The 27,899-nt window shown below is 45.7% G+C and overlaps 1 protein-coding gene across 1 annotated transcript in view; it reads left to right on the plus strand.

Annotated features, from left to right (window-relative positions):
- Positions 1 to 27,899, plus strand: part of HPSE2 (heparanase 2 (inactive)) — a 417,517-nt gene that overhangs the window by 253,125 nt on the left and 136,493 nt on the right. Inside the window, exons 5-6 of the mRNA XM_077453819.1 lie at positions 21,694 to 21,787; positions 26,127 to 26,233. Of these exons, the coding sequence (XP_077309945.1) occupies positions 21,694 to 21,787; positions 26,127 to 26,233 (201 nt within the window). The remainder of the gene's footprint in view (positions 1 to 21,693; positions 21,788 to 26,126; positions 26,234 to 27,899) is intronic.

A 27,899-nucleotide genomic window follows, 5' to 3' on the forward strand; every position in this document is an offset into this window, starting at 1 on the left:
GGTTCCAGCATATCTTATAGGAAGACATGGCAGAGAGGAGCTTATCATTGGTGATGGTCCTTTCCTACAGACAAGGTCCCATCATACCTTATATGAAGACATGGCAGAGGAGCTTATCATTGGTGATGGTCCTTTCCTACACCCAAGGTTCCATCATATCTTATACGAAGACATGGCAGAGGGGCTTATCATTGGTGATGGTCCTTTCCTACAGACAAGGTTCCATCATACCTTATAAGAAGACATGGCAGAGAGGAGCTTATCATTGGTGATGGTCCTTTCCTATACCCAAGGTTCCATCATATCTTATATGAAGACATGGCAGAGGAGCTTATCATTGGTGATGGTCCTTTCCTACAGACAAGGTTCCATCATACCTTATGCTAAGACATGGCAGAGAGAAGCTTATCATTGGTGATGGTCCTTTCCTACACCCAAGGTTCCATCATATCTTATACGAAGACATGGCAGAGGAGCTTATCATTGGTGATGGTCCTTTCCTACAGACAAGGTTCCATCATACCTTATAAGAAGACATGGCAGAGAGGAGCTTATCATTGGTGATGGTCCTTTCCTATACCCAAGGTTCCATCATATCTTATATGAAGACATGGCAGAGGAGCTTATCATTGGTGATGGTTCTTTCCTACAGACAAGGTTCCATCATACCTTATGCTAAGACATGGCAGAGAGAAGCTTATCATTGGTGATGGTCCTTTCCTACACCCAAGGTTCCATCATATCTTATACGAAGACATGGCAGAGGAGCTTATCATTGGTGATGGTCCTTTCCTACAGACAAGGTTCCAGCATATCTTATACGAAGACATGGCAGAGGAGCTTATCATTGGTGATGGTCCTTTCCTATACCCAAGGTTCCATCATATCTTATACGAAGACATGGCAGAGGAGCTTATCATTGGTGATGGTCCTTTCCTACAGACAAGGTTCCATCATACCTTATAAGAAGACATGGCAGAGAGGAGCTTATCATTGGTGATGGTCCTTTCCTATACCCAAGGTTCCATCATATCTTATACGAAGACATGGCACAGGAGCTTATCATTGGTGATGGTCCTTTCCTACACCCAAGGTTCCATCATATCTTATAGGAAGACATGGCAGAGAGGAGCTTATCATTGGTGATGCTCCTTTCCTACAGACAAGGTTCCATCATACCTTATAAGAAGACATGGCAGAGAGGAGCTTATCTATGGTGATGGTCCTTTCCTACAGACAAGGTTCCATCATATCTTATAGGAAGACATGGCAGAGAGGAGCTTATCATTGGTGATGGTCCTTTCCTACACCCAAGGTTCCATCACATCTTATAGGAAGACATGGCAGAGAGGAGCTTATCATTGGTGATGGTCCTTTCCTACACCCAAGGTTCCATCACATCTTATAGGAAGACATGGCAGAGAGGAGCTTATCATTGGTGATGGTCCTTTCCTACAGACAAGGTTCCATCATACCTTACAGGAAGACATGGCAGAAAGGTGCTTATCATTGGTGATGGTCCTTTCCTACAGACAAGGTTCCATCATATGTTATAGAATATCATACTTTCCAGAAGTCAGGTCTTGGGCCATTGGATAGTCATATAGGTAATGGTATCTTTAAAAAAAAAAACTGTAACTTGGGACCAAACATCTTGTACATGTTTACATTGCCGAACCATATGGTAGACGTCTGGGGTTTCATTGCAGCCCTTAGGCACCGTGAATGAGACTGCAGGCCAGATATATGCAGCTTTACAGGAGTTATGTATAGCTGATGAAACAATCTGAGCTGGATCACCATATCCTAGAAATTACCGAAGACCTGTAGATTATTTTTTTTCTAATTCAGACCATTCAATCATTTACAGTATCTTATGTCAACGTTTTTCTCTGAGATATTTATTATGTTTTGTCTCAGATAAAGCAGAGTAGTACAGGCCTATCTGTTTGTTGAAGATTTTATTTAGTATAAGATTTCCCAGTTTGGTTGGAGCTATGGTAATTTTTGCAAATACAGATTGTGCATAAAGCCCCATACACACTATCAGATTGTCTGCTGATTTTTTCCATCAGATTTACCAAAACCATATAATATGAGGTCAAACCTTAGGGGTTTCAATGTGTATGCAATCAGGCAGTCCCTTGTACTACATGGTTTTGGTAAACCTGAAGGAAAAAATCAGCAGACAATCTGAAAGTGTGTATGGGGCTTTAGTGGCACGGTGAAGTAGAATAAAGCTTGGGAAGATCTATGATGTTTCTCTGAGTTACTGAAATTATTTAAATATTTATTAACAAAACATTTGGTGTAAATATTTCACCCCTGATCACTCCATTGTGATATATTTGGGATGAGAAAGTTTGACGATTAAGAGTTTGTTTCAAGAGGATTGTTTGGATGAACTGAACCATAATCCTCAGGAGACATAGTTTGAGAGAGGAGTTTATCATTAGTAATAGTCCTTTCCTACAGACAAGGATCCATCATACTTTATACGAAGACATGGCAGAGAGGAGCTTATCATTGGTGATGCTCCTTTCCTACCGACGAGGTTCCATCATACCTTATAAGAAGACATGGCAGAGAGGAGCTTATCATTGGTGATGGCCCTTTCTTACCGACAAGGTTCCATCATACCTTATAAGAAGACATGGCAGAGAGGAGATTATCATTGGTGATGGTCCTTTCCTACCGACAAGGTCCCATCAAACCTTATATGAAGACATGGCAGAGGAGCTTATCATTGGTGATGGTCCTTTCCTACAGACAAAGTCCCATCAAACCTTATATGAAGACATGGCAGAGGAGCTTATCATTGGTGATGGTCCTTCCTACAGACAAGGTTCCATCATACCTTATACGAAGACGTGGCAGAGGAGCTTATCATTGGTGATGGTTCTTTCCTACAGACAAGGTTCCATCATACCTTATACGAAGACATGGCAGAGAGGAGCTTATCATTGGTGATGGTCCTTTCCTACCGACAAGGTTCCATCATACCTTATAAGAAGACATGGCAAAGAGGAGATTATCATTGGTGATGGTCCTTTCCTACCGACAAGGTCCCATCAAACCTTATATGAAGGCATGGCAGAGGAGCTTATCATTGGTGATGGTCCTTTCCTACAGACAAAGTCCCATCAAACCTTATATGAAGACATGGCAGAGGAGCTTATCATTGGTGATGGTCCTTCCTACAGACAAGGTTCCATCATACCTTATACGAAGACGTGGCAGAGGAGCTTATCATTGGTGATGGTTCTTTCCTATCGACAAGGTTCCATCATACCTTATAAGAAGACATGGCAAAGAGGAGATTATCATTGGTGATGGTCCTTTCCTACCGACAAGGTTCCATCATACCTTATAAGAAGACATGGCAAAGAGGAGATTATCATTGGTGATGGTCCTTTCCTACCGACAAGGTCCCATCAAACCTTATATGAAGGCATGGCAGAGGAGCTTATCATTGGTGATGGTCCTTTCCTACAGACAAAGTCCCATCAAACCTTATATGAAGACATGGCAGAGGAGCTTATCATTGGTGATGGTCCTTCCTACAGACAAGGTTCCATCATACCTTATACGAAGACGTGGCAGAGGAGCTTATCATTGGTGATGGTTCTTTCCTATCGACAAGGTTCCATCATACCTTATAAGAAGACATGGCAGAGAGGAGATTATCATTGGTGATGGTCCTTTCCTACCGACAAGGTTCCATCATACCTTATAAGAAGACAGGACAGAGAGGAGCTTATCATTGGTGATGGTCCTTTCCTACAGACAAGGTCCCATCAAACCTTATATGAAGACATGGCAGAGGAGCTTATCATTGGTAATGGTCCTTGCCTATAGACAACCAGTGGCGGCTGGTGGAATTTTGTTTTGGGGGGGAGGCAAACAGTATGTCACCGACTGTCGGTCGGGGTCGGGTGGTGGGATGGTTGGTCGCACTTACCCCATCGCGACTTCCCATGCTCGGCGGCGGCCTCCTTTTCCCCTGCTCTCCACGGGCCAATCGCGTGTCATCTCTTTTCGGCCAATCAGAAAACAGGTCTCACACCCACTTCTGATTGCCCGGATTAAGAATCAGTGTTACAACAGTGAATATTCATTCGCTGTTATAATACTTGGGTGGGCTCATGGCACAATGCTCTGCGCCACGAGCCACCCTATTTTGAAGCCTATTAGAGCCTATGGCTCTAATCAGGTGCTTCAAAAGAACAACCCTGCCACTGTAATTCAGATGTCCGGTGTCCTGAAAGGGGCCAGACACCTGAATAGGGGGTGGCCACGGCAGCCATAGATAGATTCATGCTATGCATGAATCTATCCATTATTCATATAGGGGGTGGAGAGAGGGGGCGGCGCCTGGGCGCCCCCTAATGGACAGGCCGCCACTGGTTACATAATACCTTATAGAAATACATGGAAGAGAGGAGTTTATCATTGGCAATGGTCCTTTCCTATAAATAAGGTTACATTATACTGTATAGGAAGACATGACAGAGAGGAGTTTATCATTTGAAATGGTATTTTCCTATAGACAAGGTGACATCTTATAGGAAGACATGGCAGCCTTTGTGGTAGTTCAGACGTTTTCCCCAAATGGTGTCAGCCATTCATGTTGGCTCACAAAGCACTGATTTAATGTCATAACATTTTTGTAGGTTGTAGAAGAATTTTTCCCCTATAAGTTAGTAGGAAAAAGTGGTGCCTACTGATCAGCAGGTTTGGGTTCTAGATTGTATAGATCACGAGATCACTGTCTGTGAGGCATTTGTATGTTCTTCCCGTGTTTATTCTGGGTGCCATATGCTGGTAAGGATCTGAACAGATTGTCCCCGATGTGTGTAGGAAAATTGGATTGTAAGCTCCTCTGGGGAGAAACAAATCTCAATGGTTCTGTGTGCTCTATAAAATGTTGGTTCAAAACCACAACTGTTACCCCTTTAGCTGCAGAGACAGTGGCCAGGGATGTACACATGCTGTGGCTGTGATTTTTCCCTAGGCAGTAACTATACCGCCTGTCACTTTGACTTACAGTGCCTTGCGAAAGTATTTGCCCCCCTTGAACTTTTCAACCTTTTGCCACATTTCAGGCTTCAAACATAAAGATATAAAAATTTTTATTTTTTATGAAGAATCACCAACAAGTGGGACACAATTGTGAAGTGGAACGAAATCTATTGGATTTTTGAAACTTTTTTAACTAATAAAAAACTGAAAAGTGGTGCGTGCAAAATTATTCGGCCCCCTTTACTTTCAGTGCAGCAAACTCACTCCAGAAGTTCAGCGAGGATCTCTGAATGATCCAATGTTGTCCTAAATGACTGATGGTGATAAATAGAATCCACCTGTGTGTAATCAAGTCTCTGTATAAATGCACCTGCTCTGTGATAGTCTCAGGGTTCTGTTGAAAGCGCAGAGAGCATCATGAAGACCAAGGAACACACCAGGCAGGTCCGTAATACTGCTGTGGAGAAGTTTAAAGCCGGATTTGGATACAAAAAGATTTCCCAAGCTTTAAACATCCCTGCATGAGTGTCTCCATCAGCACTTCCCCTTACATCAGAGTGCCCTCCCTCTCCTCCCCCTCCCACGTCTACTCACATTTTTGAAGGCAGCTTCTTGTTCCTCTCTCCAGCCATGTGATAAGGGGAGAGAGAGGATGGAACGTCTGCCGTCTGTCTATCTCCCTCTGCAGGCTGGAGGGAGCAGAAAGCCTAATATTCTCTCCAGCAAGTGACGGCAGCTGCTCCGCCTAACAGGAGTGAAATCGTGATCACTCACTGTCAGAGAGGAGCGGCTCCAGGACTGCACCCGACCGGCCCACTGAGCCATCGGCCCACCGGGAAACTCCCTGTAGTCCCGATGGCCAGTTCATGCCTGCTGTTCGAGAAGGAGGCGCTTTGTAAGAGCAGGTGAGGCAGCCTGTGGGACGGAGGAATAAGGTAAGTAAACTCTATATCACAAGGCCCCAGACTTAAGCCTCATACACACGTTAGGACTTTGTACAAACTTTCCCTTGGATTTTTGTACAAAGGGCGTCGGCCGAGAACTTGTATTGCATACACACAGCAGGACTTTTTCCCAGCCAACTTTCACCAAATCACGTGGGTTTTTCTGCTCTTTACCGCCACCTTTGGTCAACTTCTGTATTGTTGTCTGATCATTTGCATTGGTTCTGAGCATGCCTGTTTCTACTTTGTACAAAAGTCTTATGGTTTTCTGTACACACGATCAGACTTTGCTCCATCTGACTTTTGTTGCCAGAAAGTTTGTCCGTTCGCACAGCCAACAAAAGTCCGATGAAAACCAAAAAAGTTTGTCCGATGGAGCGTACACACGGTCGGATGTTGCTCCAAAACAGCTAATTTGCATGTTTGTTGTCAAAAAGTCTGATCGTGTGTATGGGCCTTTAGTAAATGGGGCTGAGGGGACACCCAAATGTAATTTTTATAAGCTGAACAGAGTAAAGCTTTAAATATGGTAATTATCCGCCTCCTAAGCCCCTGTACACACGGTCAGAGATTTCGACAACCAAATCCGTCGGATTTTGTCCGTCGGATCTTGTCCGAAACTGTTGCATACACACGGTCGGACTAAAGGCCCATACACACGATCAGACTTTTTGACAACAAACATGCAAATTAGCTGTTTTGGAGCAACATCCAACCGTGTGTTTACGCTCCATCGGACAAACTTTTTTGGTTTTCATCAGACTTTTGTTGGCTGAGCGAACGGACAAACTTTCTGGCAACAAAAGTCCGATGGAGCAAAGTCCGATCGTGTGTACAGAAAACCATAGGACTTTTGTACAAAGTACAAACAGGCATGCTCAGAACCAATGCAAAAGATCAGGCGACAATACAGAAGTTGACCAAAGGTGGCGGTAAAGAGCAGAAAAGCCACATGATTTGGTGAAAGTTGGCTGAAAAAGTCCTGCCGTGTGTATGCAATACAAGTTCACGGCCGACGCCCTTTGTACAAAAATCCAAGGGAAAGTTTGTACAAAGTCCGATCGTCTGTATGAGGCTTAAGTTGTCGAAAAATCCGATCATTCAGAACGTGATGACGTAATTTCGTTACGATGGGACTACGTTCAGGCTAGTAGCCAATAGCTTTGATGTAGGAATTTGATCTGAGCATGCGTGGCACTTGGTCCGATCAAAATTCTTTACACGTGATCGGAGTATGTCTGATTGGACCAGTTGGTCGGGAAATATTTCCAACATGTTGGAAAATTGGGTCCGACGGATATTCCGACGGAATCAGTCCGATGCAGACCACACACACAGTCGGATTATCCGACAACACGGTCCGATAGGACACATTCCGACGGATTCTCCGACCGTGTGTACAAGGGCGAAGACGTTTCTGAACTGAACATACCGAGCTTTTCAAATCTTTCATCATAAAGAATATTTTTCATCTCTTCTAATAATTAAAAACTCCCAGAACTGCCCCCCCCCACCCGCCCCCACCCGCCCCCTAGATGTGGCCTTACAAGTGATTTATGAGGAGACAAAACTGGATTACACATTTTTTAATCTTCCATTTTATACATCTTCTGAGATTTTGTTTACTGCGAAGTATTGGGTTTCAGCTGCTGCTTGGCTTCCAGTGGTGCTGCTGAGCCTTAACAAACACTCTCCATCCTTCCATAGAGTTCTGTTTATTTATTTCCCCCAGATTTATATCGTACTATCGTATCAGAACTTAATAATGTATGGAGAACCTTCACAACAGGTCCTGCCCGGAAGGAGCTGACAATCTAATGGCCCTACCACAATCATGCCGCCTTAAAAACATTTGAGCATCGGCGTAGCCAAAATCCAGGAAACCTTTAAATAGCCTGATTAATCATTATAGATGACATAGATCCTTATTACGGAATTTCTATACAAAGTAATAACTTTATATGTAGTTACGATCCGTGTTTTACATGACATGTTACCATTCCTGCGTAGAAAGTTGGCTGGGTCGAATGTCTCTCGGTAGAATTGAATGTTCCCCCATAGGTGTCTTTGTTTCTCTGCAGCCTTGAATAAAGTAATTTATGGCGCTTCTGGGAATCGCGCTGTATCTGGTCTGCAAACATATATTCTGAAAGAAAAATACACAGAAAGGCTGAATCTGGCAAGCGAGTCTATGTTGTGTCACACGGACTGGATTCTCCATGTTCAGCCTCTTAACAGGAGGAGTTCTTCTGTGACCTTCACCTCCATTTCCCCCGACAGAACTTGAATGGAGTCCAATCTGCTTTGCCAGGCATTGCATTCGGTGTAAAATGGAATTATATCCACGACAGGCTTCATGTGGTGACCGTGTTTTTATTGGATGCATAGGGACGTATTTATAAAGCTGTGAATTTTACATTCACCCAACATTCACTGTACAAGAATCAGTCACTGTCATTTAAAACACAATTCACTTGGCCTCCATGACTCTTTCCTGGTTCTCCTCCTACCTGTCCAAGTGCTCCTTTAGTGGTTCCTACAACTCTGTTTCCTCCTTTCCACTTCCTCTTCCCGTTGGGGTCCCCCAAGGCTCTGCCCTCAGACACCTACTATTCTCTGCCTTTACCTCCTCCCTGGGTCAGTTGGAGGCCCCCCATGGCTTTAAATACCATCTCTAATACAACCTATCTCTGTGCTCCTCCCACATCATTAATCTACCAACTGACATATCAGTCTCGATGGCACACCACTTCATCAAACTCAATTTTTCAAAATTTCAAAAAGGAAAACAGGGCAAAGAGGTAACAAACCTCGGGACTTTAACGGTGTTAGGTGTAGAGATCAAAACTCATCAGTGTCAGGAACCATGAAACAGACAGAGACAGAAGTACAATCAAATCACACTTGTTTATTAATAAAAATAAAAAGGTAAATAGAAAAAAGCGTAGTCAACAATAGCCAGAGTCCAGTAGCCAGATCGGGTAGTCAGCCAGTCCAAAGTTCATTAACCAGATCGGGCAATCAGCCAGGCCAGAAGTCAGGGATCCTAGGAGAGCAACCGCAAGCAGGATAAGAAGCCAGGTGGGATGTCAGCAAGCCAGTCTTGAAACAAACAGCAGGAGATGGTTCCTTGTGATGTGACCAACGTGAAGGCAAAGCAAAAGTGAGATGGAAGGCTTTAAATAGGCAGGTCAGACGAGCATCATCGGGAACAGCTGGTAACTGTGGAAAGAGAAGAGAGCTGGCAATTATCTGACAGCTGAGTGGCCAGCCCAGAGGAGGAAGGGATAAGCCAGCCCTGACAATCAGGTAGCATTAAAATTGTAATTATTTATTTAATAAAGAAATAAAAACATTAGAACGAAAAACACAAGCTACATTGAATTAATGAAGCATATACAAACAAAGCACTACCACTTTCGACATGTTTCACTCGATAGAGTTTCTTCAGGAGATTAATGGTGTGACTCTTTTTATACTGAGAATGAAAAACAGTTTGAATAAATATCTCATGATGCCGCCTATCAATTTTTCAAATACTGAGCTCATAATATTTCCTCCCCTCTCTGTGTCCCATCCCCCAACTGCACCATCAAGATCTGTAACATAACTTTAGTTGCTCCCCTCATACCAGGGTGCTAAGTATAATCCTGGACTCTGACCTCTCCTTCCAAAGAATCCACTGTCCTGATCTTGCCACCTTCACCTCTGTACCATTTCTGAAATTCACCCCTTCTGAATCAATAACACCATCAAGCTTCTAACTTAATCCCTTGTTATCTTTCGCTTCGACTATTGCAACTCACTGCTTGTTGGCCATCCTGTAAGACTATCCCCTTCAGTTTATCATGAATTCTGCTGCCAGACTAATCTACATTACCAATCACTCAGTGTCCTCCACCCCTCTCTGCCAATCCCTCAACTGGCTTCCTTTCAGTGTCCTCTAACCCTCTCTGCTGATCCTCCCACTGGCCTCCATTCAGTGTCCCCATCCATCTATGCAAATTTTTTCTCTGGCTTCCTCTCAGTATCCTCCACCCCTCTCTGACAATCCCTCTACTGGCCTCTGTTAAGTGTCTTCCAACCCTCTTTGCCAATCCTTCCACTGGCTTCCATTCAGTGTCCTCCACCCCTCTTTGTCAATCCCTCCACTAACCTCCATTAAGTGTCCTCCATCTCTCTCCACCAAGCCCTACACTGGCCTCCATTCAGTGTCCTCCGCCCCTCTTTTGTCAATCCCTCCACTGACCTCCATTAAGTGTCCTCCATCTCTCTCCACCAAGCCCTCCACTGGCCTCCATTCAGTGTCCTCCACCCCTCTCTACCAATCCCTCTGCTAGCCTCCATTCAGTGTCCTCCACCCCTCTCTGCCAATCCTTCCACTGGCTTCCATTCAGTGTCCTCCACCCCTCTCTGCCAATACCTCCACTGACCTCTTTGACCTCTTTGCTTCCATTCAATGTCCTCCACCCCTCTTTGCCAATACCTCCACTGACCTCCATTAAATATCCTCCACCTCTCTCCACCAAGCCCTTCACTGGCCTGCATTCAGTGTCCTCCACCCCTCTCTACCAATCCCTCTACTGTCCTCCATTCAGTGTCCTCCACCCCTCTCTGCCAATCCTTCCACTGGCTTCCATTCAAAGTCCTCCACCCCTCTTTGCCAATTTCTCCACTGACCTCCATTAAGTGTCCTCCACCTCTCTAGAACCTTTTTTGTCTGTTTCTTTGACGCTGGGATTAGCTCTGTCCTTACCAGCACTCCCAGTGGTGTACTAAAGGAGAGGACCTGGCTGGAGCCTTGAGCGACACCCCCTATATGTTGTTGGTCTAGGGCAGTGATGGCGAACCTTGGCACCCCAGATGTTTTGGAACTACATTTCCCATGATGCTCATACACTCTGCAATGTAATTGAGCATCATGGGAAATGTAGTTCCAAAACATCTGGGGTGCCAAGATCCGCCATCACTGGTCTAGGGCCTCTCCCATCCTCTGGAACCTCTGCACCCCAACCTGTCTGGCTTTAACCATGGTTTCTTTGGGTAGGGGTTGGGACCCAACAGGACAGTATAACCATACAGGTATGGATACAGTAGATATAGGAGACAGTATAACCATACAGGTTATGATGAGACAATACTAAAGCAATCAAAAAGCCCTCACTGTTGCACACTGATTCCGTTAGAGAGCTTTATGATTGCTTTAGTCCCTTCTCACCATCACCTATATGGTTATACTGTCTCCTATAACTTTCTGTACCTGTATGGTTATACTGTGTCATATAAAAGGGAGAATGCAAAGTACTGAAACAGACAGCATTGTACTACTAGGGTAATACGCCAATCAGCCATAACATTCTCACCACTGACAGGTGAAGTGAAAAACGTTGATTATCTTATTACAATGGAACCTGAAAGGGGGTGGGATATATTGGGCAGCAAGTGAACATAATGTCCCTGAAGTTGATTTTCATTGCAGTTTGTTGCGTATGGGACTGTGTAGCCACAGAGCGGTCAGTGGGCCCATGCTGACCAAAAGCAACTACAATGGGAAAGTGAGCATCAGAACTGGACCACAGAGCAATGAAAGAAGGTGACCTGGTCTGATGAACCATGTTTTTCTTTTACATCATGTGGATGGCCGTGTGGGTGTGCGTCACTTACCTGGGGAAGAGATGGCACCAGGATGCAGTATGGGAAGAAGGCAAGCCGAGGAAGGCAGTGTGATGCTTTGAGCAATGTTCTGCTGGGAAACCTTAGCTCCTGCCATCCATGTGGATGTTACTTGACATGTACCACCTACCTAAACATTGTTTGTGACCAAGTGCACTCCTTCATGGAAACGGTTTTCCCTGATCGCAGTGGCAGTGGCAGGATAATGCGCTGTGCCACCCTGCAAATATGGTTCAAGAATGATTTGAGGAACACAACACCAAGTTTGAGGTGTTGACCTGGCCTCCTTATTCTCCAGATCCTAATCCAACTGAGCATCTGACGACTTGGTGCCAGATATCACAGCAGAGGCCACGGTGCGTGGTCATAAGGGCTGATCAGTGTGTGTCCCTGATGATGGAGATGTGTTAGGGACATGGGGATTTGGAGACTACCTTAACACAAAAGAATGACTGTTCATTTCTTTATTAGCTCCCTTTATTTATTTCATGTTTATTGGAGGACAATACTGGAGAGAGAAATACAGAACTCATCCGAGAGGCACACTTCCTGCACAGCTCACTCTATTTTAGTAGATATGAATTTTTGAGGACATCCTACAGATGATTGATTTTCTATCTTTTAGCATGGAAAAGTTGAAAGAACTTATCTTGGAACATGAGATTCCGAAGAGATTCTTCCATTTCCTTCTGCTGAGAATTCGAAGGAAAGTGAAGAAGTGTTACATCCACGTCCGTAGATAAGACGTGTCCCAGCGAAGTGCAGAAACAGCTGAAATAGATGTTTTCGGAGAGAGTCCATCAGAGAGGAGCCCATATAGAATGATGGGGGAGGTTATATATTATTATATCATGGACACCGGAGAGCGGAGAGGAGCCCACATAGAATGATGGGGGAGGTTATATTATGGACACCGGAGAGCGGAGAGGAGCCCACATAGAATGATGGGGGAGGTTATATATAATTATATAATAGACAGCAGTGAAATCTATCATTTCCATGTACAGGACATGCTGTTTAATGGCTCTCGGTCTTATCACTATTTGGCCGTAATGTAATGAATTGCTCAGGAATTGGTAAATCGCACTTTGCTGTCACATGTTTCTTCTTCTATTGAATCAGCAGCTGTTCCCCACTCAGCAAGCTTATATAGCAACGACTGTGCTTGGCCCCAGGGGCCCCAGAAAGGTTTGCACCTGGAAGGAGCGCTAAGTCCAGCTGCAGGCTCGCTGTGAGAGCTCGCTGTGTTCTCTGGACTCTCCCATTGTCTGTTACAATAGACCGAATCCTTCTCCGATAACGTAACGCCACAGCGGCTCACTCAATGCACATTTTTTTTTTTACTGTAAATTGTAAAGTCATTTGGTGTCATTTCTCGAAGTTGCTGTATTTCATACACAGATTTGCAAATTCTTCCACTAATGGTCATCTCTAGATCAGGGAATGCGATCAGATCTCGGCTTATACCAGACCTACCCTCCTTCCCCCCCGTGGAAGTACAAGCATTACAGAAAACAACATGACAATCTGAATACCTTCAAACCATTACTGCTTGCCTCCTCCCAATGCGCTCTTCCAACCTCACCACCATCTTTAAACCTGTCGCCATCGGTGGCCAGCTTCTTCTTCCCCAGTTTGTGTCTTGGCCAACAGATGATGTAGGTGCTAGATCTCGCCAGGGCTGGACTGGGGCAAAAATGTGGCCCTGGACTTCATCCAGACCGGCCCACTTTAATTTTGCAAACACACAAAAAACAGTATATAAACTGTATGCAATTGCGCAAAAAAAGCCCCTAGAGAGCCCCCCTTACATCAGGGTCCCCAGAGAGCCCCCCTTACATCAGGGTCCCCAGAGAACCCCCCTTACATCAGGGTCCCCAGAGAGCCCCCCTTACATCAGGGTCCCCAGAGAGCCCCCCTTACATCAGGGTCCCCAGAGAGCCTCCCCTTACATCAGGGTCCCCAGAGAGCCTCCCCCTACATCAGGGTCCCCAGAGAGCCTCCCCTTACATCAGGGTCCCCATATAGCCTTCCCCTTACATCAGGGTCCCCAGAGAGCCCCTCTTACATCAGAGTCCCCAGAGATCATCCGCCTTACATCAGGGTCCCTAGAGAACCAACCCCTTACATTCGGGGTCCCCACAGAGCCCCCCCTTACATCCAGGGTCCACAGAGAGCCCCTGACTTACATCGGGGTCCCCAGAGAGCCCCTGGCTTACATCAGGGTCCCCAGAGAGCCCCTGGCTTACATCAGGGTCCCCAGAGAGCCCCTCCTTACATCAGGGTCACCAGAAAGAGGGCAGGTAGTGGGCCGGGACCCTGTGGTTGGGGACTCCTGGACTGACTTGGGGCTATGGGCCCCAGATTCGGGGCTATAGCCCTAAAGGTCCCCCCCCCAGCGATGCCACTGGCTGTCACTGAAACCGGCCCACTGAGCCATCGGCCCACCGGGAAACTCCCTATAGTCCCTATGGCCAGTACATGCCTGGATCTCGCATGTATGCAGTTATCGGAGGGAAAAAAACTTTTTTTTTCTCAGAGATCTTGTGAAGTTTTATGAAATCTTACTGGTAGACCATCGGAGCTTCGCTCAATCAGGAAGTGTGATTCAATTTTGTGTAGATAACCAAATAACTATTTTATTTAGAAAATGACCTGGGGATGTTTTAGGAGGTGCTTGGTCCAGAGATTTAAGTCCCAACAATAGAAAATGTTTTTATTGAACACGCCATGTAAGCATTCACAGTAATTAATGTCACGGACCCCCCGTACTCAAGAAGAGCCTGTCCACCGTATACTCTTCCTTTGGTAGCAGCACGATCAAAGGTGCCTTAGCCCACCCAGTCACTTGTTGAGACAGCAGTGTAGGGTGGAAAAGTATAAGCCCTTGTACACACGATCGGAGAATCCGTCGGAATGTGTCCTATCGGACTGTGTTGTCAGATAATCCGACTGTGTGTGGTATGCATCGGACTGATTCCGTCGGAATATCCGTCGGACCCAATTTTCCAACTTGTTGGAAATATTTTCCGAACCAACTGGGCCGATCGGACATACTCCGATCATGTGTAGAGAATTTTGATCGGACAAAGTGCCACTCATGCTCAGATCAAATTCCTACATCAAAGCTATTGGCTACTAGCCTGAATGTAGTCCCATCATAACGAAATTACATCATCACGTTCTGAATGATCGGATTTTTCGACAACTTAGTCCGACCGTGTGTATGCAACAGTTTCGGACAAGATCCAACGGACAAAATCCGACGGATTTGGTTGTCGAAATCTCCGACTGTGTGTACAGGGGCTAAGACTACTTGTTCAAACACAGGCACAAGTAGATATACACTCAGGGGGCAACCCCCCGGCTTTGCATAATGACACGGGGCATAGTAAACTACATTCAGTAAGAAGAGGTGTATTTAAACATCAGTAGACCGTCTTATCAGCAGGGAGGGCTGTTGGAGAAATTCTCCCATCTCTCCACCCTGCCCCTGGTTTACATGCTAGAAACACATATACATCCCATAATAGGCTGCTCCCAAGGGAGACAGAAGCAATAGAACAATGGGATACAGCCACACCTCAAACGATTTAGTAAAAAGTCTACAACAGTTTATGAGACAAAAGCTCATACAATATTCCAGCAGTTGGAAAGGTGGAATTCATTTATCTTCATATATTCCTGGAGGGATATTATTCAGAAATATTACTGTCCCAAGTGAAAAAGCCCCTTCATTCTTTCAACACAAACCACACATACAGTATAAGACCCAGGACAACAGGGGTAAAATGAGATGCTGAGTCCAATGTGCTTGTACGATGAGTCTGGGTAGTGCAGACTCAACTGGGGTTCTCGGTCACCCTGTGCCCCTAATAGACACAGGGTAACTTACACATAGGAGGTTCCAGAGGAGCTGGACAGGGAGTTTCCAGATGTAAGCTGGGTTCCACAAGCCTTCCGCCCAAAGTGACTCCCGTCACAATTAACATTATCTTTGATTATATGAGGGCTGTACCAAAACAAATGCAGAAGTGGGCAGAACTTTTATTTACCGGTATTAACTTACATAGGTTATTAAAATGTCACATGTTGGTAGAGTAACTCTTTCTCTATAGAAACTCTTTCTCTATAGCAGGGATATGCAATTAGCGGACCTCCAGCTCTTGCAGAACTGCAAGTCCCTTGAGGCATAGCAAGACTCTGCCAGCCACAAGCATGACATCCAGAGGCAGAGGCATAATGGGACATGTAGTTTTACAACAGCTGGAGGTCCGCTAATTGCAGATCCCTGCTCTATAGTAACTCTTCTTCTTCATCGCAGGTAAATAATCGATTCCAAGTAGAAGCAATGTGTCATCACTGAGTTTTTGACGATGGAGGGGTGCAAGCTGTCCAACATTGATGGTCTCCCAACTGTGTGGTTTGTCTTCAACGCTGGTTTTTAACTTCTTCACCCTCTGTGCACATTGCTCTTCTCAGTGGTGTCATCTCTGTAAACATTCTGTAGCCTTCTGAGGATGTCGGACAGCCTGCACCCCTCCTTCATCAAGAACTCGTTGACCATACGCTGCTTCTGCTTGGAATCCATTATTTACCTGAAATGAAAAAGAACAAGAAGAAGAGTTCCTATAGAGGAAGAGTTACTCTACCAACCTGTGACATTTGAATGACCTATGTAAGTTCATTTTAAAAAGTTATGCCACTTTCTGCATTACTTTTGGTACCGTTCTCATATAATCAAAGATAATGCATAGCTCCCGACTGTCCCTGATTTTGAGGGACTGTCCCTGATTGGGAACAATGTCCCTCTGTCCCCTTTTCCTCCTCATTTCTCCTTCATTTTAGTCTGATCTATGTAGTTGTATATAAAATGCACTATTTATCTATCACAAAGTATCTCTTCCTTTCAATTTCATCCATATAAGATACAGTGCCTTGTGAAAGTATTCGGCCCCCTTGAACTTTTCAACCTTTTGCCACATTTCAGGCTTCAAACATAAAGATATGAAATTTTAATTTTTTGTGAAGAATCACCAACAAGCGGGACACAGTTGTGAAGTGGAACAAAATCTATTGGATATTTTAAACTTTTTTAGCAAATAAAAAACTGAAAAGTGGTGCGTGCAAAATTATTCGGCCCCTTTACTTTCAGTGCAGCAAACTCACTCCAGAAGTTCAGCGAGGATCTCTGAATGATCCAATGTTGTCCTAAATGACTGATGGTGATAAATAGAATCCACCTGTGTGTAATCAAATCTCTGTATAAATGCACCTGCTCTGTGATAGTCTCAGGGTTCTGTTGAAAGCGCAGAGTGCATCATGAAGACCAAGGAACACACCAGGCAGGTCCGTAATACTGTTGTGGAGAAGTTTAAAGCCGGATTTGGATACAAAAAGATTTCCCAAGCTTTAAACATCCCAAGGAGCACTGTGCAAGCGATCATTTTGAAATGGAAGGAGTATCAGACCACTGCAAATCTACCAAGACCTGGCCGTCCCTCTAAACTTTCAGCTCAGACAAGGAGAAGACTGATCAGAGATGCAGCCAAGAGGCCTATAATCACTCTGGATGAACTGCAGAGAACTACAGCTGAGGTGGGAGAGTCTGTCCATAGGACAACAATCAGTCGTACACTGCACAAATCTGGCCTTTATGGAAGAGTGGCAAGAAGAAAGCCATTTCTCAAAGATATCCATAAAAAGTCTCGTCTAAAGTTTGCCACAAGCCACCTGGGAGACACACCAAACATGTGGAAGAAGGTGCTCTGGTCAGATGAAACCAAAATCCAACTTTTTGCCCACAATGCAAAACGATATGTTTGGCGTAAAAGCAACACAGCTCATCACCCTCAACACACCATCCCCACTGTCACACATGGTGGTGGCAGCATCATGGTTTGGGCCTGCTTTTCTTCAGCAGGGACAGGGAAGATGGTTAAAATTGAGGGGAAGATGGATGCAGCCAAATACAGGACCATTCTGGATGAAAACCTGTTGGAGTCTGCAAAAGACCTGAAACTGGGACGGAGATTTATCTTCCAACAAGACAATGATCCCAAACATACAGCAAAATCTACAAAGGAATGGTTCACAAATGAACGTATCCAGGTGTTAGAATGGCCAAGTCAAAGTCCAGACCTGAATCCAATCGAGAATCTGTGGAAAGAGCTGAAAACTGCTGTTCACAAACGCTCTCCATCCAACCTCACTGAGCTCCAGCTGTTTTGCAAGGAAGAATGGGCAAGAATTTCAGTCTCTCGATGTGCAAAACTGATAGAGACATACCCCAAGCGACTTGCAGCTGTAATCGCAGTAAAAGGTGGCTCTACAAAGTATTAACGCAAGGGGGCCGAATCATTTTGCACGCCCCACTTTTCATTTTTTTATTAGTTAAAAAAGTTTCAAAAATCCAATAGATTTCGTTCCACTTCACAATTGTGTCCCACTTGTTGGTGATTCTTCACAAAAAATAAAAATTTTATATCTTTATGTTTGAAGCCTGAAATGTGGCAAAAGGTTGAAAAGTTCAAGGGGGCCGAATACTGTCGCAAGGCACTGTATATGAAGGTAATATATAATATAAGAGGGAGAGACCTACCTGTAGATTGTAAGTCACCTTTCGTATTTTGACACTAGTCAAGGAATGCGTGTGGTTTGCCCATCGGTTGGCCTTCTCTTCATTCAATGGTATCATTGGTGGAATTTCCTGAATTTTGGATTGACGAATCATTTCGTTTCACAGAGCAGAGAACACTGAATGTTTGCAACAGACCCAAGAATGGCAACAAATGGCCGGCTTTGTTCTGTTCAAACACATCAAAAGTACAAGGTATAGGGGCGCCATGACAATGGGTTTATTTCTCGGGGGGGGGGGGGGCGCGATGCCGGGGCTACACGATCCAGACAAGTCAGAGGGAAGAATTATAAACAGATTTCCGTTCCATTCCCGGAAACCTCCCAGGAGCTGAAAATTAGGTCCCAAATTCCTATCCACATCAATGAATTTGTTTTAATCGGACATTGAGCTTCTGAAAGGAATCCAATGGTTTTAATGGCTGGAAAATAATGAGCGGATTCAGAGGATTTCAAAAGTTTTGGAAAGAAAAAAAAAATAAACTGGCAAGAAAAAAAGGTAATATTGCATTTGGGATTTCTCTCCTTCCGCTCGGCCTTTGTGCCGGCTGTGCTCACATTGAAGTGTTTTGTTCTACATAGACACCGTGCAAATACTATGAAGTCATTGGTTAGTTTTGGTGGAAGTATGGTGTCGGTCGTTGTGTGTTGATAAGTTACTGGACAACCTTACTGAAATATAAATGTCTGGAAAGGGTTGGTGATTGTGAATTGTCATAGGTGATAAAGAATCAAATAGAACTCAGCACTGACTACATGTTCTGATTCTGACCCGCTCTTCAATGTTTAAATAAAGAAGAGCGGAATATAGAACTGTGTGTGTGGACTTCGTTTGAGACACATTACCCATCAACTGAACATTTCAGAAATAAAACTCTGACTTAATAAGATTTCATCTGTTAAAGTGCCATGTATGACAAACAACTACCATAGCATCTCAGTGCTTCTGTTCTCCCACAGTCTGTTTGCAGCCACTTCCTGTCTGTGTGCACTCCAAAAATGGCTCCATGGCATTTCTCAGTATGGGTTTCCTGATGGTGACCACAGTGGACCATGTCTGTGTTCTTTGTGTTGAAGCGCCCACTTGTAGTCTCTACTGCAGCCATTCTGAACTAGGGTTTTGTGGAACCCTGAGGTTTCTACAGAGGTTGCTAGGGGATCCATGAGCTGTGGGTGTTTGACCTCCCATTTGATGGTGCCTGCAGGTTCCCGAGGTTCCGTCAGAGGTTGCTAGGGGATCCATGAGCTGTGGGTGTTTGACCTCCCATTTGATGGTGCTTGCAGGTTCCCGAGGTTCCGTCAGAGGTTGCTATGGGATCCATGAGCTGTGGGTGATTGACCTCTAATTTGATAGTGACTGCAGGTTCCTGAGGTTCCTCCAGAGGTTGCTAGGGGATCCGTGAACTGTGGGTGATTGGCCTCCCATTTTATGGTGCCTGCAGGTCCCTGATGTTCCTTCAGAGGTTACTAGGGGATCCATGAGCTGTGGGTGATTGACCTCCCATTTGAAATGCTTTCAGGTTCCTGAGGTTCCTTCAGAGGTTGCTAGGGGATCAATGAGCTGTGGGTGTTTGACCTCTCATTTGATAGTGCCTGCAGGTTCCCAAGGTTCCTTCAGAGGTTGCTATGGGATCCATGAGCTGTGGGTGATTGACCTGTAATTTGATAGTGCCTGCAGGTTCCTGAAGTTCCTCCAGAGGTTGCTAGGGAATCCATGAACTGTGGGTTATTGACCTACCATTTTATGGTGCCTGCAGGTTCCTGATGTTCCTTTAGAGCAGGGGTAGGGAAACTTGGCTCTCCAGGTGTTTTGAAACTACAAATCCCATCATGCCTCTGCCTCTGGAAGTCATGCCTGTGATTGTTAGGGTCTTGCAATGTCTCATGGGACTTGTAGTTTCAAAACAGCTGGAGAGCCGACGTTCCCTACCCCTGCTTTAGAGGTTGCTAGGGGATCCATGAGCTGTGGGTGATTGACCTACCATTTGAAATGCTTTCAGGTCCTGAGGTTCCTTCAGAGATTGCTAGGAGATCCATGAGCTGTGGGTGATTGACCTCCCATTTGATGGTGTCTGCAGGTTCTTGAGGTTCCTCCAGAGGTCGCTTTGGGATACATGAGCTGTGGGTGATTGAGCACCTATTTCATAGTGCCTGCAGGCTCCTGAGGTTCCCCCAGAGGTTGCTAGGGAATCCACAAACTGTGGGTGATTGAGCACCCATTTCATAGTGCCTGCAGGCTCCTGAGGTTCCTCCAGAGGTTGCTAGGGGATCCATAAGCTGAGGGTAATTGACCTTGAATTTAATGGTGCCTGCAGGTTCCTGAGGTTCCTCCAGAGGTTGCTAGTGTTTTCATGATCTGTGGGTGATTGACCTCCCCATTTGATGGTGCCTACAGTTTTCTGAGGTTCCTCCAGAGGTTAGGGGATCCATGATCTGTGTGTGGTTGACCTCCCATTTGATGATGCCTGCAGGTTCCTACAGAGGTTTCTAGGCATCCATGAGCTGTGGGTAATTGACCTTCGATTTTGATGGTACCTGCATAGTTCCAGTACCAATGACACTTGGCAAAGCCAGTAGAATGACACCAGTGATCTTTTTATCTGTCTGTAAGGTGGCATTCTGACCACCACTGTAAGGGTGGCATTCTTTCTATTGACCACAAATGTAAGGAACATTTTTGCCATTGACCCATAATGAATTGGTTTGATTGGAAACCTTAATCAAACCAATTCATTATGGGTCAATGGCAAATACGTGACCTCAAAACTATTTTAGGGGTTTCTCTGAGGTAAAAAGGTTGAGAAAGGTTGCTTTATTGGAACCCGTGTGACAGAGTGACACCACAGATATCATATGTCACAACTGGTTGGCTGTGGTCAACAGAAACTTTCCTCTAATACGTTTTCATCCATTTTCTGTTCAATTTCATTTTCCCCGGATTTGGAGGTTGTGCATGCTGAGTTATATGACTCTGCACACCTCATTCCAGCTTCTGGGGTCCTGTATATTCCGGGCTATCTTCTGCATGAAGCTCTGGGAACGCTCAGAGCAGTAAAATCGTGTTTTTACACTTCTGGGAAACACAAACTAGGCAGCAATACTTCAAGATGGCAGATTTCAGGAGAGGTCCAGGGAAAATATTATTCCAGTTATAAAATCCGCACACAGCAGAGCCGCCTGCAATCTACAACTGGTATTGTTATTAGCCGTGGAGGGTTGTGCACGTTTCCTCCATGGGCTCACTCATATTTCTATCTGTGGTCGGCCACCAGCATCGAATATTGAGGCTTCTGGCTCCAATCTAGACTCTACCCACCAAACACGGACTGACGTTACCATAGACGAGACTCTGCAACTACTGAAAACGTTTTTTGTCATTGACTCCAATCCTGTCACTAAAATCTGCTTGTCTTTGCAGTCACAATATCGATGCACGTGTGGGGAAAGCCGTAGACTTCGTGAAAACCCGACTTCTGGATTCTCTGGCAGAACAGATCCGCAAAATCCATACCGTGAGTTCCTCTTTTTGTTAATAAATCAAATTCCTGGCAATTATTTAAGAAGAATTCCAGGCATCTTATATATACCGTATTTATTGGCGTATAACACGCGCCGGCGTATAACACGCACCCCAAGTTTAGGAGGGAATTTTAAGGAAAAAAACTTTTAGGAAGGAAGTTTAAGGGTAAAAAAACTTACATTTATATGCCCATCAGTGTCATCTGCAGCCTTGTCCACCATTGCAGCCTTATGCAGTCTTGTCCCCCATTGCAGCCTTATGCAGCCTTGTCCCCCATTGCAGCCTTATGCAGCCTTGTCCACCATTGCAGCCTTATGCAGCCTTGTCCCCCATTGCAGCCTTATGCAGCCTTGTCCACCATTGCAGCCCTATGCAGCCTTGTCCACCATTGCAGCCTTATGCAGCCTTGTCCACCATTGCAGCCTTATGCAGTCTTGTCCCCCATTGCAGCCTTATGCAGCCTTGTCCCCCATTGCAGCCTTATGCAGCCTTGTCCACCATTGCAGCCTTATGCAGCCTTGTCCACCATTGCAGCCTTATGCAGCCTTGTCCCCCATTGCAGCCTTATGCAGCCTTGTCCACCATTGCAGCCTTATGCAGCCTTGTCCACCATTGCAGCCTTATGCAGCCTTGTCCACCATTGCAGCCTTAAGAGGAAGTAAACCCTGATGAGTTTACTTCCTCTTTCATTCCCTGCAAAGGTAAAGCATAATGGACTACTATGCATCGCATCGCATCGCATAGTAGCCCATTATGTGTCACTTACCTGACACAGGAGCCAGCGAAGTCGCCGCTGTCCCCTGTAGTCCGCCGCATCCATCTTGTTGGTGGGGTCTCGCAGCTCCGCCGCTGTCATTTGGCGAAGCCGCGATGACGTCACTCCTGCGCATGCGCACGCTGAGAATGCCGCGCTCAGTGCGCCTGCGCGCCGCTGTCTACGGCGCATGCGCCGTAGACAGCGGTGCCCGTTTTTGGGCAAATATGTCCTAAACCATATAGGTTTAGGAGATACTGCTTGGACCTACAGGTAAGCCTTAATCTAGGCTTACCTGTAGGTCAAAGTGGTTTGTAAGTGTTTACAACCACTTTATGCAGCCTTGTCCACCATTGCAGCCCTGTCCACCATTGCAGTCTTGTCCCCCATTGCAGCCTTATGCAGTCTTGTCCCCCATTGCAGTTTTGTCTATTTTATTTTCTATTTGTTTTTTATTTTTAAAAAATGCCGCCGCCGAGATACAGAGCCGGATGTGTATCTCGGCGGCGTGCGGTAGTTCTCGGCGGGCCTCCGGCGCCTTTGGCTCTTCTCGCCAGCTTTCGGCCGCCGAGAACAGCCGAAGGAGGCCGAAAGCTGCCGAGAACGGCCGAAGGCGGCCGAAAGCTGGCGAGAAGAGCCGAAGGTGGCCGAAAGCCGCCGATAATGGCTGAAGGCGGCCTGAAAGCCGCCTTGAAGAGCCGAAGGCGGCTGAAAGCCACCCAGAGGCTCAGAATTTCGGGGGATCGGCGTATAACACGCACCCACGATTTTCCCCTGCTTTTAAGGGGAAAAAAGTGCGTGTTATACGCCGATAAATACGGTAGTTCCTTTGTTCCAGCTTGGACTGATGTATCTATGTACAGTGCCTTGAAAAAGTATTCATACCCCTTGACATTTTCCACATTTTGTCATGTTACAACCCAAAAAAATTTATTTTATTAGGATTTTATGCGATAGACCAGGGGTAGGGAACCTTTTTGGCTAAGAGAGCCATGAACGCCATATATTTTAAAATGTAATTCCACGAGAGCCATACAATATGTTTAAAACAAATTTTTTATTTTTTTTTATCGATTAATTGACTAATTTCAATTATAACTGTAATATCCACATCTCCCCTACGATTGTCTGCTTGCTTACCACTACACAGGCAGGCAGATCCATGAGCAGTTGAGGCAGGTGATGATGATGTCAGCGCGCAGCTCACCTAGGCCACCGCCGGGGTGTACCAAGATGGCCACAGCTCCGGAGCTAGGCCGAAGCTGCGGCCTTTCCTATGGGCTCAATCCACGGATCGGCACACCACGCAATCCGCAGATTGAGAGGTGAGAGCCAGAGGCAGCCATCAAAAGTGCCACATCTGGCTCGAGAGCCATAGGTTCCCTACACCTGCGATAGATCAACACAAAGTGACACACTTTGTCACTTTGTGTTGGTCTAAAAGAGTTGCTTTTCAGGGGTCGGGCTTGGCCCCTTAGCTCCAGAGAAGAGAACTCTTAAGGTGTCAGCCTACAAAGACATTTTGGCCAATTTTATGCTCCTAACTTTGTGGGAACAGTTTGGGGGACGGCTCCTTCCTGTTCCAACGCGTCTGCACACCAGTGCACACAGCGAGGTCCATAATGACATGAATGAGGGAGTTTGGGGTGGAGGAACTTGACTGGCCCGCACAGAGTCCTGACCTCAACCCAATACCCTTTGGGATGAATTAGAGTGGACACTGCAAGCCAGGCCTTCTCATCCAAAATCAGTGCCTGACCTCACAAATACGCTTCTGGAAGAATGGTCCCATAGACACATCTCCTAAACCTTGTGGAGAGCCTTCCAAGAGGAGTTGAAGCTGTTATAGCTGCAAAGGGTGGGCCGACTCAATATTAAACCCTACCGACTAAACCCTTGTACACACGGTCGGACATTCCGACAACCAAATCCGTCGGATTTTGTCCGACGGATTTTTGTCTGAAACTGTTGCATACACACACGGTCGGACAAAGTTGTCGGAAAATCTGATCGTTCAGAACGTGATGACGTTATTTCGTTACGACGGGACTACGTTCAGGCTAGTAGCCAATTGCTTTGGTGTAGGAATTTGATCTGAGCATGCGTGGCACTTTGTCCGATCGGAATTCTCTACACATGATCGGACAAAGTCCGATCGGATCATGTTGTCGGAAAGTTTTATAGCCAAGGTGGAAAACTTGGTCCGTCGGATATTCCGATGGAAACAGGATTATCCGACAACACGGTCCGATCGGACATTTTCCATCGGAAAGTCCGACCTTGTGTACAAGGGCTTAGACTGGGATGCCATTAAAGTTCATGTGAGTGTAAAGGCAGGCGTCCCAATACTTTGGACAATATAGTGTATATATATAAAATTTGAACAATATTTGTATGCATTGGCATCCACCTTGGAAGCCCTGGTCATCCATCTTTGTTCAGAGAAGACCACATGCGGAGCCATCATTTTTATGGGGGTGGTAGGTAGCCATTGATTTTTAAAGGATTGTCATGGCAGTCATCTCTGTAATTTTGTATGGGGGGGTAGCTGCGTTCACACTAGTGCGAATTGGATGAGGGGTTTCCCCGCATTCAATTTCGCATTACAGGAGATTGTGACCGGCTCTCTCTCTACGGAGCCAGTTTACATATCTCCGTGGTCGGCTGCGGAGCAGATTGCACATAACCTGTTTCCTCAAAAATAAGACCTAGCGTGATTGTCGGCGATGGCTGCAAATAAGCCCTAGTTAAAGTCCTTGTAGGTCTTATTTTCAGGGTAAGGCTTATTTTTGGGGAAACAGGGTAGGGCTTATTTGGTGGGTAGGGCTTATATTGCAGTCATCACCGACAATCATGCTAGGTCTTATTTTCGGGGGAAAACAGGGTAGGTCCTGTGCGTCTTTGGCTCAGGCAAAAAAAAAAAAATCAGCCCTGATTCGCCCTTGAAACGGAGAAAAGGGACGCACCGGAGCCCCTTCTGCAAGCCGCATGCGGCTTAGATGTGAACCCAGCCTTATAATGGGTTATATGAAACATTCGATATAATCAGGCTCAACGCTCTCAGCTACCTGCCATACAAAATTACAGAGATGATTGCCGTGACAATCCTTTACAAATCAATGGCTACCTACCACCTCCATAAAAACGATGGTCTTCTCTGAACCAGAATTACGAGAAACTATAAGATAGAAAAAAAAAATATATATATATATATATACATAGAGAAGAACAGACAGCATAGGAAATGTAAGAAAATGGGAAAGAAATAAGCCAAACTGACTAGCAGATGTCAATTTAGTGAACATTTTCCTTCAGAGAAGTGGCTGCTGGGGCTGGAGGTCTCCACCATAAACACCGAAGAGCCAACGGTGACCTCCGGGCCACAGGTTGGGTGTCCCGGGGATTTCCTTTGTTCTTGTGAGCTCCTGACTACCCTCTTTTGCATTGAGAATCTCTCCTGGGCTTATGTTGAAGTTATTCTGCGTCTTCTCACCGCGCCCTCTTATTAGAACCAGTCGTCCTCCTGAACGCTCGCTCTTTTGCTCGGTCTACAGAAGTGTGTATGTTCTCTCCACAGGTGGTCAATATGCACACCCCGGGGAAGAAGGTATGGCTCGGAGGAATCAGCGCTCCGTGGTCCAGAGGCACAAACAATTTATCAGATACATATGCGGCTGGATTCCTGTGAGTACATACGCCCGTTATTCTCCTCTCTGAATGTACAAACATTTCTTGGCTGCACTTTTATCTCTTTCTTCTCTTCAAGAAGACGAAAGTCTAAAGAAAGGGTGGGGGGGGGGGGGGGGGAGTCTTAAATCCCAACTGGTGTTGACAATTAGCAATGAAAGCTGATTTAGATGTTAATTACGCGCAACCCCCTTTTCGCCGGCTACTAAAAGTGTCACGCGCTCGTTTTACCGACCACTAAAAATGTCAGTCGGGGAGAATCCGTATCGTTCGTTCTTCCCGGCGCACATGGTTTTAGTGTTTCTACAGAACTAAAGCGAGAGAATAATGCGGATATAGAGAGAGAGAAGCACACGCGGGATGAGGAACGAGGCAAAGGAAGCAAGAGAGCAAGAGCTAGAAGACAACTAGTAAATGTATGACCGGCTAGGAGAGGAGTAGTTTGGGTAATGAGAGCGATGGATCATTTCGTCTTTTGGAAGTGGAAGACGATGACCAGAGAGGAAAGGGTCATTGGTATGGATGGAAGTAGAGGAGAATGGCCACGGAGCTTTAGGAGGTTGGAAGTGGATCAGGGTCGTCTTTAAGGCAGGGCAAAAGGGGCAGCTGCCCTGGGCCCTGTCATTGTTGTGGGGCCCAAAGCAGCTGCCTCATACCTGCCAACTATCCCAGTGTAAATTCCCTTGTCCCTTGAAGTTTTAGTCCTGTTCTGTGTCCTGATATCTCAGTGTGAAGTGATGTTATTAATGCTGTCCAGTTCTGCCTTAGGGCCGGTTCACACTGCGGGCGATGCGAGGCGACACGACTTGCCTCGCCGCGATCTGACAAGTCGCCCCCGTTCTGTACAATGTAACCGTTCTGAGAGGAGCGACTCGAGTCGCTCCGACTCAGAAAAAAGGTTCCTGTACTACTTTTGGGCGACTTCGGGGCGACTTGCATTGACTTCTATACAGAAGTCATTTGCAAATCGCCGCTGAGGTCGCGGCAGGTCGCGGCGAGGCAAGTCGGTGTCGCCTCGCATCGCCCGCAGTGTGAACCGGCCCTTATTGTTGTGTACAGATGACTCACCTGCAGACCCTGTGTTTACATGTAAATAACCGGCATTCATATGTAAATATTGGCAGCATTAAATTAAAGCAGTAAATAGATGCGGCCGGCAGCATTGATATGTAAATAAAGGTGGCATTCATATGTATATCATGCTCCCCTGCAGTGAGGAGATGATGTACTGTAACCTCTAGAAACCAATCAGTGAGCGGTATTATTGTACAGTAATCTCTAGCAACCAATTAACAAGCAGAAATCATTTGCTGTAACCTCTAGCAACTAATCAGTGAGCCGTAATGTGTGCTGTAACCTCTAGCAACCAGTCATTAAGCAGTAATGATACACTGTAACCTCTGGCAACCAATCGCAATTGCTGCCTGATCTGATACAGTAAACTGATTTTAAGTCTAGCTGCTATTTATTGTATGTCACAGAGCACGTGGAGAGCAAAATTGCATGGGGGGGGCCCAAGAAATTTTTTGCCCGGGGTCCAATCTATATTAAAGACGGCCCTGAAGTGGATGGAAGGTGAGTGGATAGTCCAGAGCAGTGGTGGGACAAGGCCATCCAAAGCCCAGGCAAACCTGCCAAATTGCGCCCACCCCTCCCCACGAAA

Source organism: Lithobates pipiens, unplaced genomic scaffold (assembly GCF_037356315.1).
Source record: "Lithobates pipiens isolate NorthernLeopardFrog02 unplaced genomic scaffold, aLitPip1_a1.2 Scaffold_25, whole genome shotgun sequence".
NCBI lineage: Eukaryota > Metazoa > Chordata > Amphibia > Anura > Ranidae > Lithobates > Lithobates pipiens.